The 10467-nt window shown below is 46.8% G+C and overlaps 1 protein-coding gene across 1 annotated transcript; it reads left to right on the top strand.

Annotated features, from left to right (window-relative positions):
- Positions 1 to 2064: 2064 nt before the first annotated feature.
- Positions 2065 to 9836, top strand: MAPRE1 (microtubule associated protein RP/EB family member 1). The gene is made up of 7 exons (XM_057366005.1): positions 2065 to 2147; positions 2785 to 2908; positions 5498 to 5643; positions 6952 to 7156; positions 7522 to 7631; positions 8315 to 8467; positions 8842 to 9836. The coding sequence occupies exons 2-7, from the start codon at positions 2788 to 2790 to the stop codon at positions 8896 to 8898; spliced, it is 792 nt and encodes a 263-aa protein (XP_057221988.1). The 5' UTR covers positions 2065 to 2147; positions 2785 to 2787; the 3' UTR covers positions 8899 to 9836.
- The last annotated feature ends 631 nt before the right edge of the window (positions 9837 to 10467 follow it).

Here is a 10467-nt window from a genome sequence, read left to right as displayed (position 1 = left end):
GAGAACTCCTTGTGSGTTCATTCTTGGTGACTTGTTAAAGCCATATGTCTTAGTTAAGAAAATACTGGAGAAAGCCAGGCAGGCTTGTCCACATCACTGCTCCAATGCTTGACAAGTGCTCGGGGACATGAAGTGCCCTCTTGTCACCAGCCCTTTGACTGGAGAGATGGCAGAGTGGGTTCTGTGTGTGCTGGAGAAAGCCTTGGCATTGCCAGCACTGCACCAGCTGGTTTTGGACCCCTTGCCAATCTGTGATCCTTGTGTCTAGCTGGACCCCAGCCACAACACTAATTCCTCATCCCAGTTCCTTGCAATCCCTGTTTGGAGCCCAGCACGGGGCCTGAGGGTGAACAACCATCCAGTGCAGGGGCTCAGGGTGACAGCTGTCCCCTGGTCAGGTGGCTTTGATTTTTCCAAACTGGGCGAACAYGTGCCCTCCACTCCATGGCATCCCTGATCTTATACTCCAGATCTCACATCCTTTCCTATCTGATCAAAAGGAAAACAAATGGATGAGGGAAAAAAAGGACTTGGAGAAAGTAAACAAAGATAAAAGAGGAATGAGAATTGTCTTGGCATTAAGCTCACTTGATGAGAATTGTAGTAGACAAGTCTTCCTTGAAATGTTTTTCCCTGTAAGAGCTGCCTTTTATTATGAGTTTATAAATTGTTAAGGGAGGGGGTTCTCAGAAATTCCTTTTAAATACTTCTTAAAGGTTTCTACTCTCCCTGGTGCTATTTTTTTTAGGTTAAGGATTTTTAATGTTGAACATATTGCGGGTTTTTATACAATCTTTAAAAAATAAGAGAAATGTATCATTTTTAACACATTTCATATTTTTTGTATCTGGAGTGTGAAAATTCACAACTGTACCTTGTCCACATGATTTCACTGGTTTCCATGTGGGAAAAAAATATCGATGGTTTACCATTTATGATGTCTGATTAAAAATGAGTATTTCTGTATGGCTGGACAGTTTTATTGGGTCAATAAACTGAATTCACAGTGGGAGGAGGGGCATAGCCAGGAACCTGAGCTGCCCCTTCTCTGCTGCTGCTGAGGTGACACCAGTGACACCAAGGTGGCTGGTGTTGGTGTGCCAGGAGGGCTGGAGCCGTGCTGGGGGTTCGGGGTCAGGCTATGCCCGGGGGTTAAGGAACTCTGTGCCGTGCTGCGGATTCAGGGTCACGCTGTGCCAGCCTTCAGAGCCGGGTTGTGCCGGGGTTCAGAGCCGGGCTGTGCCGGGGTTCAGAGCCGGGCTGTGCAGGGTTCGGGGCCGGGCTGTGCCGGGTTCAGAGCCGGGCTGTGCCGGGGGTTCGGGGCCGGGCTGTGCCGGGGGTTCGGGGCCGGGCTGTGCCGGGTGTCGGGGCCGGTTTGTGCCGGGTCTCAAGGCCGGGCTGTGCCGGGGTTCGGGGTCGGGCTGTGCCGGGGTTCGGGGCCGGGCTGTGCCGGGTGTCGGGGCCGGGCTGTGCCGGGGTTCGGGGCCGGGCTGTACCGGGTGTCGGGGCCGGGCTGTGCCGGGGATCAGGGCCGGGCTGTGCCGGGGTTCGAGGGCGGTCTGTGCCGGGTTCGGGGCCGGGATGTGCCGGGGTTCGGGGCCGCTCTGTGCCGGGTGTCGGGCCGGTCTGTGCCGGGGTTCGGGGCCGGGTTGTGCCGGGTGTCGGGGCCGGGCTGTACCGGGTGTCGGGGCCGGGCTGTACCGGGTGTCGGGGCCGGGCTGTACCGGGTTCGGGGCTGCTCTGTGCCGGGGATCAGGGCCGGGTTGTGCCGGGGATCAGGGCCGGGCTGTACCGGGTCTCAAGGCCGGGCCGTCCCGTTGGCGGCTGTCGGAGCAGCCCCGTCGCACCCTCGGGCCCGATCCCGGCGCGATCCTGTGGGCACGCGGGACCCCCGGTGTGGGCGGGGCCAGCGGATCGGCCAATGGCAGGCGAGCCCTCGGGCGGAGTGGGCGTGGCATCTCCATAGCAACGCGGCGGGTCGCCCCGCCCCCTAGCGACACCTCCCCTCACGGTGCCGGCGCGCGGCGCTCCCCGCGCGTGCCGTGACGTGCGCGTGACGCAGGCGCGCAGCGAGCGCGTGACGCGGTCCCGGTCAGGGCGGGCGGGGCCGGTTTGAACGTGGGGCCGACGGGGCGAGCGCGGCGCAGGTACCGGGCCGGGGCCGCGGCGGGGCCGCCGGGCGGGAGCGGGGAGGGCCCGGGGCTCAGAGAGCTGCCCGGCGGGGCACCGCCGCCGTGAGGGGACCGGCGCGAGGCCTGCAGGGTCGGGCCGCGCCCCTCGGCGGGCGGGGGTGCGGCGGAGACCGGGRATGGCGGGGTGGAGGGTCCGGCGGGGCGTTGTGAGGAGCAGGAGTAGGGGGAGCGCGGGCTGTGCCCCGCCCGCGGCGCGGGAGGCCCTGCCCGGCGGCAGCTGCACCGGCGGCTCTGCTTTGTGCTGGCGGGGCTGGGCGGGGACCGGCCGCTCGGTATTGATCCCCGGGGAGATACCGTGGCCGGGCAGGAAGTGCTTCAGCCGTTCCCGGTGGCGCGGGGGAGAGGGATGAGTAACTTGCCGCAGCCGTGATTCCTTTCAGCGGTTCCCACGTGAACGCCTCGGTGATAATTTTTCGTCAAAAATCCCGGAGCCGAGCCCTTTGCAGTGGTGGTGCGGGAGGGTCCTCCCAGCTGTTGGCAGCCCGCAGTTCCATCGCGATTCGCTCGCTGATGGGTCGGGAAGGCTCAAAAGGAAGCGGCTCCACCACAGCCCAGCATCTGTGGCGCTCATACCTCTGATTCCATCTTTCAGAAAATGGCAGTGAATGTGTATTCTACTTCAGTGACCAGCGATAACTTGAGCCGACATGACATGCTGGCGTGGATCAATGAGTCTCTGCAGCTGACGCTGACCAAGATTGAACAGCTGTGCTCAGGTAAGGGGGTTCACCCCGAGGGCAGTTCCGAGTGGGATGTGCATCCTGGTTCTGTAGAGATGCAGCTKCACCCTCGGTGCTGCCCTGCTGTAGCCATGCTCCCGGCTTGGCTCCTGGTGTGAACAGATTCGTGGTCAGTGTTATGATCCAGTACTGAGTTATTATGGTCAGAGTGTTATTGAAGTGGTTCTTTATAATGTCAGTGTAATGAAAAGGCACGTTCTCGTGACTCACTACAGCATAGATGCTATAAGGAATGGGGGTTARTGTGAAAGAAAGACTGAGGAAGAAGGTGTTTTCCCATGAGGAATTAAGCATTTAGYCTGCATGGATAGAGTAAGTGTTACACATGTAACTAGTAAAACCAATTGTGATTTGTTTTGGAAGAGTACTGGAGTGTGAGGAAGGCACAGTAGTGACTCGTGGGGTCATCTGTGAGACTTTACACCTCCTCCTGGTGCATGTCTAGCCTGTGTCAGCCCAACTTACCTGGGCTTGAACTGGCTTCTGAATCTCATGTACAGTCGTAGGCAGAAAAGGGGAAGTGATTGTGKTACAGAAATGGAGTCAAGTGTCATCGTAGGGAGGAGTGTGTGGGAGGAGGAGGCTTGTAAGAACGAATAAAAGATAATAGTCTGTGGAACAAGAGCTGAAGAAAACCCAAGGCTAAAAATGCAGCCGAGGTACAAGATAATTTGGATAACTACAACAAGCACTCGGTGAAAAGTGGAAGTGTGGCTCATAYAGTGCCTTTGAGATAAGGTGTTGCTCATGGGAAGAAGAGATGTGGAAATTAGAGGTGGAGTAAAAGGAGGAATAAATTAAAAGTGAGTTCTGGACTGTCAGTGCAGACTGTGTTTGAGTCCATGGAAGAAACAATCCTCAAGTTTACAGAGAAGCAAGGGACTCACAATTATCATTTGACAGGTATTGTAATGGCTTTTGTCTAGTGAGATGATGGAGAAAAACTGTAAGGGTGAGGGAACTAAAGGTCTGTGACCACAGGAGGGAGGGAGGTGATAAGCACTGTCTGCTTCAGATAGGCAGGTTAAACCCTGTTGTGTGCAGAGCTGATTTGCATGGGATTGGTGTGAGTCTTGAATGCTGTGAGAGCTCTGTGTTAAAGTGAGGATAATTAGTACTGGTYTGCTGAATTCCAGCTCACCTGTTTTTGGGAAAAGATTGAGAACTGTTGATGTGGTATGTGCTGAGTAACTTCCCTTTTCTGTGTCTGCARTAATGCTTTGTGCCTCAGCAGGGATGAAGTGGCTTTTGCTGTCATAGTCCTGTGGAAGCAGGAGTTCCCAAGCTTGTTTTGCTGTCTTTGGCAAGGGCAGCAGTGACAGCAGCAGTTTGAGGTTGCATAAATGCACAATAGCTGACCTTTGACTTACGCTSTGATCCCTCTGTTTTTATCACGCTTATCTCTCTGACTGCCAATAATGAACAAACCCCTGTTTTCTGGCAAGTGCTTTGTGTTTGAATTGGGATTGCAGTTTTGCAGCAAATTAACTGAGACACTGTGGAGAACAAACAGCAAGAGCTGGTTTGTTGTTTTTTTATTCATTTGCACCAGTGGATGACATCAGTCTTCTGGTAGCAGGTGAAAGTGGGAGCCCCTGCAAAACATCTTGATTGAGAGTGAGCAGTTATAGGATGTGGTTGAGATGAATGGAGTAGTTTATGGCACTGCTGTTCCCWATTACTTTTTGGCCTTCAGATAGCTCCCAAAACCTGTTGAATGGTTTAGGTCAGGGTTCCTATTACTCCTTAATTCGTTCATGTTGGATTTGGGTATAATGCTCTGAATGTTGTGATTGTGTTTTCAGTGGCACACAATTGTGTGTCATCACTGCAGAGTGAGGATCTAGTTTAAAAATACTTATTTTTTTACTCTGTGTGTGCATTCTACAAATATCGAGGTGGTTGTCCTCTGTGGCTGAACTGAATCTCTTTTCCTCTTACTACAGCAAGTGCTGAATTGGAGGACATGAAGGATTTAAAATTAATAGAAAGAAATACCTAATTTTGGTTCCTTGATTAAGGCCTGCTTTAAATATAATCCATCTTAATTGGCCTCTTATCTTGGAGAGCACCTTGAATTGTGTATAGGTTCTGTTTGCAAGAGGTAAATTTATTACTATTTCAGTAACAGTTAAATATAATTGTTAGAATTATGCTTTTTCTGGTTTATTCTATTAGTATTGTTAAGAACAGATTACATGCCTGTTAGACACATGTAACATCTCAGATATGTACTAATATCTATGAAGAAAGGAAAGTGAAATTATCCATTAGATTTTTTTCCCCCTTGGAATTACGGAGGCAGGATTGTTCTTATTCATAAGAGTTCAAGTCATGAGYCCAGAAATTTGGTTCTCCAGCTCCTTTGAGCTTATTTACAGCCATGCTGCATAAAAAAGGAGACTGAAGGTTCCTGGTTTTTTGCCTTTGTTGGTTTTAAAGGGCTTGTGTGACTGAGGAGTGAGTCAGGTCAGTTTGCTGACCTGACTGGAAAGTAACTCACAAAGGTTAGTGAGCTGAGCTGRCTTAATTCATCCCAGGATTTTGTTTTTTTCCTTTTGGCAGGTGCTGCATACTGTCAGTTCATGGACATGCTCTTCCCAGGTTCTGTAGCACTCAAGAAAGTGAAGTTTCAAGCAAAATTGGAACATGAGTACATTCARAACTTCAAGGTTCTACAAGCAGGTTTTAAGCGAATGGGTGTCGACAAAGTAAGCTGTGCTGTAACTGACTCTAATGTTAACATAGATGGAATGAACTTTCAAATTTAGAACTGAGTAAATCTGGGAACAGAGTTTGCTTTTTGTTTATAAACCTCAAAACTTTTGGTTTCAGTTTTGTTTTGGGGTCCTCACTTCAGTTAGGACATGTTTTGCTTTACTTCATCCAAGGTCAGGTTTCTAGTTTTTAATGATGAGATGAATGTTTTCCTTTTAATTCTGTGCAACTTATGTGGCACAAACTAATACTGAAACTTCTATGAGATAAGGTTTGCTTGAGCTTCCTTTTTGGACCATCTTCGTATGAAGCATGTTCCCATAGCCTACTGCTATGATAGTCCTCAGGATTCCAAATTCCTCTTTCCAAGTGTATAGAATTATATAAWTTTTAAGGTTGGAAAATCCTTCTGAGAYCRTCAAGTCCAAATGTTCCCTCAGTACTGCCAAGCCCACCMCTAACCCATGTTCCCAAGTGCCACATCTACATGGCTTTTAAATAGCTCCACTTACTAAAAGATGTGATTTTTAGCTAGTGAAAAYGAGATTGTGAAAAAGCTTGTTCAGATGGAATGACAGTTCTGCTGATGGAAGGGGGATTTATCCAGGTGATAGTTACAGGCAGTGTGTTTGGTGGGATGCAGAACATAGTGTTGAAGCTTTTTCCTTCTTTAGGAAGACATCTCATTCCATGTCTGGCAGCTCCAACACAGAGTCAGTCTCTGCTTGGGGACAGTGSCTTGTGCAATCTGTCCACATAACCTGTCTGGACAGCCAGTCTGGCTTCCAAATGCCAAATGGTCATTTACAAAACAGTCGTTATGCAAAAAATTTCCCTACAAATAAAACTTCATTATTTGCTGCATCTTTTAAATAATCTTTAGTTGTACAGCTCATTTCAGAGAAGCTGTATCTGCTRTGTAGGTGATGTTTAGCTCTTGTAGCAGTTCTGGTGTTGGCAGGCTGTGGAGTTGGTCATCAGATTCATCAGAGCCAGCTTCACATGGACAGGAAGTTTTGTCTGCAAACTTGGTCTAGCAGAAACTTTGGTGCTGGATAATTTAAAATTATTTGGACCTTCACAGTGAAAGCATGATTTGTTTTTCATTCCAATAATTAGCAAAAATCCTGTTATTTGACATAGTTGTGGTCAAGGGGCATGTTCCCTAGACTGGACAAGAATTAAATTTCCATATCTTTGGAGTGCATTAACTTTAAAACTTTATGTAAAAACACAGAGAGGTTTTTTACCCTTAGTATCTGTCTGACTTTTTTTTTTTTTCTTTTTTTCCCCCGCTTCAGATAATTCCCGTGGACAAACTAGTGAAAGGAAAATTTCAGGACAACTTTGAATTTGTTCAGTGGTTCAAAAAATTTTTTGATGCAAACTATGACGGGAAGGAGTATGATCCTGTTGCTGCTCGACAAGGCCAAGACACAATAGCACCAAACCTCGTTACTCCAGTTGTGAACAAAACCAGGAAATCTCTTGGTACTGGCAGTGCAGGTAGAGAAAATAGTTCACAGATTATCTAGATCATGAAAAACTCTGGGGAAATGAAGACTGGGTTKCTATTTAAAATGAGTGTATGGGATTATAGTATTTTGCATCTTGTTTCAGAGATGCCAGGCTCAAACACTGAGGCTGCTATAGTACCCAGGTGTCTAAAGGCTATAGTAAGAACAGTCTTCTCTAAAAGAGAAAATGGCAAGAATTGGTGCCAAGTGTGCCAAAAAGAAAGGACATGTTACATGGAGTAAAGGAAGGAACATATCTTCAAACTCTTTCATGCCTAAGCATGTTTGGAGGGGGGACAGTACCTTTGTAGGAGGGAGAATGAATTTGAATTACTTGGTGAATTCATCTTGCAGCCCCGCAGAGGCCCATCGTTGCACAGAGGACCCCAGCAGGTCCCAAAGCTGGGCCTGGAATGGGCAAAAAGGGTGGAGGAGACGATGAATCGGCGGGATTGATCGAGCAGGTGTGTACAGGACARCCCTGGGACTGACCTCTGCTTGATAGAGTTATGTGCAGGTTTGTTTTTCCAGTAGCATGAAATGTCTGGGTCAGGCAGATGGAAGAAGATATTCTGAATCAGTCATTTAAAATCACTTAATTGGAATCCTTCATTATAATGCTCTTGCTCTCCTGATGGAATCAAAACCCCTCCTGTAGCACACGAGTGCCCAGACATTTCACCCCAGTGTGGGCTGTGTCACACATAGCRGAGTTTGTAAGTATTCCCACAGCTGTGTTGCAGCTCTCACAGCATTCCAATGGAGCTATGAGCAGCTGCTCCTTCACTGAAATCCAGAGTGCAGCACAACTGAACCTGCTGTCAGCAGGAGAGTTGTGAAAGAATGTGTGAGCAGAGCRGACTGCAGACAGTCAGTGCTTTACCTATTTTGTGGAATCAGCCATTTATCTTTCCAAATTTGTGGTTTGTGTGTGTTGGACTGGATGTTTCTTGTGGCAGTAGTATTAAAATTTGAGGAATGGCCCTCTTCCTCCTCTCAGAGTCACTCCTCCCCCTATTATCTTGGTTACTGCTGARGTGCTTTGCATATCAACACCCTTCTGAGAACTTTTGGAATGCCCCTTTTTGCATAGATCCTGCTGAATTCTATATCTGGTGGATAAATTATTATTGATSCCCCTTGGCAGATCAATGTATTGAAACTTACTGTTGAAGATCTGGAGAAGGAGAGAGACTTCTACTTTGGCAAACTGAGGAACATTGAATTGATCTGCCAGGAGAATGAAGGGGAGAATGATCCAGTGTTGCAGAGGATTGTGGAAATTCTTTATGCCACAGATGTAAGTAATCTGTTATAAACTGGGTTRCACATTTCCTCCCTGCCCTTGAAATTGGAAACTGGTTTGCTTTCCAGGGCTCCCTCTAGTTCTACTTTTTTTTCCCCCCCAAGAGGTTTATGGCCTAGCTTTTTCCTGTATTAAAGGAGCAGATAACTTAATTATAGTCAGACAGCAAACAAGGTAGACCTTTCATGAGAAGTATGTAACAAATAGATCAAAGATGAGGAAAATACTTCCGGTAATRCATCTTGACACTGTAAATAGAGACTTAAGGGTGTCTTACCTATAGTTAAAAAACAAAAGAGCCTACAGAGTAGCCAGAAACTGGTTTGACATCARATTTTCATTAAAGTACTTGTTTTCTTCCCCTTCAGGAAGGCTTTGTGATACCTGACGAAGGAGCGCCGCAGGAAGAGCAAGAAGAGTATTAACAGACCACATACTGTACCAGCAGAGCAGCAACATCAGAATTCTTTGCCCCAGATCATGTGCTTAACTGTAAAATACTCCACTTTATTCTTAGAGGACTCACTGGTTTCTTTTCATAAGCAAAAAGTACCTCTTCTTAAAGTGCACTTTGCAGAAGTTTCACTTTTACAGTGGGTTTGAGTTAGGAGCTCTTTCTCACACTGTAGCAGAGCAGTATTCACATCGAGGTGGTATATTTAGGGAGCAAGAGGCTGAATATTTGGAACTCGTTGCAGAGTAAACTCGATTGCTGGTAAAACACTGGTTTGTTGGAAGACTCTTTTTTTTATCTGAGGTGGTGTGCAGTAGAGAAGTTAAAGACTCTGACTCRCAGAAAGATTGAGTTAATGTGAAATTGCAGAACAGAAATTATAATAAATGCCTTAAGAGTATTTAAAATATGCTTCCATATGCCAAATTGAAGTAATGTGATGGGAGATTTTATGTGCTTCATATTGGGGTAGACGTTTGTTTAACTCCATTCACTGCTGTCCGAGAGGCCTTGCGTGGCAGTCTCACTGTGTCAGCAAGTGCTCAAAAGGGGCTATTAAAACAAAACTCCATTCCTATGTAAAGCTGCTTACTAAGTGATTAGTTCTCGATGAAATGGGCCTTAACGTTGCCTGTCACAAGATTAGAGGGAGTATGAACAGCTGAGACACATAAATTACCTTCAAGAGTGCTGAAGCCTTTTTCTGTGGCATTGTGGCTTTGCCAAAACGTACTGTGTTTTCTGTAAAGAATAACAAAGCAAAGGGCACACTTTGTCTTGCTGCCTAAAATGTCCTTCAGAAGTTATTTTTCTTCCTGGCTCTTGTTTTTATTTGTTCTGTTYATTTTCATTTCTGTTGGAATCCCTTCTGGTCTCTCACTTGTCGCTTTCCCATCCTGAGGGAATGCTGATCACCAACTACCAATAGTTGTAACAGGACTTGCACTGTGCAACTGGCTCTGAGTGAAAGTGAATTGATCACATGACAATATTTTTCTGTCTGCTTTCTTTTTTTCCTCCCTCCTTCAAACCAGGGCATATTAGTAATAACACTTGCCAGTTCAGTAGTCTTCTGGGGTAAAAGCTGAAAGATGCTGGCTAACAGAGCTAATGTTATTGCAGAAAATACAGTACTGAGACTAACTTAAATATTAATATTTAAAATACTTTCCTTAACTGTCCTTTTTTGCTATCATGCCCCTCATTACTGTTGTGTTTGGCAAGATCCTGCAAGACTTCTGACCCCCCTTCACTACTGAGATTGATCAGTCCTGTTGTGCTTGTATTCATTTGTTTCTGGTGGTAGCTTGTCCTAAAATGTGTGTAGGAGAGCATTTTATGGTAATTGTGTAGTGCATGAATCTTTGTGAAGTTCAGAGAAAAACCCAAATTCAGTGAATGCCAAAAATGCAAGTATCTAGCCATTGTTTAAAATTGCAGTGGTGCTATTTCTCTTGTGGCCTTTTAGACTTTCGTTGCCCTAAAACTCCATTTTACTGAGAAACCATATTTGACTTGGATTTTTCTTGACAGGGTTTTT

The sequence above is a fragment of the Malurus melanocephalus genome, unplaced genomic scaffold (assembly GCF_030028575.1).
Source record: "Malurus melanocephalus ecotype Western Australia unplaced genomic scaffold, MMel_1.1 scaffold_59, whole genome shotgun sequence".
Lineage (NCBI taxonomy): Eukaryota > Metazoa > Chordata > Aves > Passeriformes > Maluridae > Malurus > Malurus melanocephalus.
This window is presented reverse-complemented; position numbering and strand designations above follow the sequence as displayed.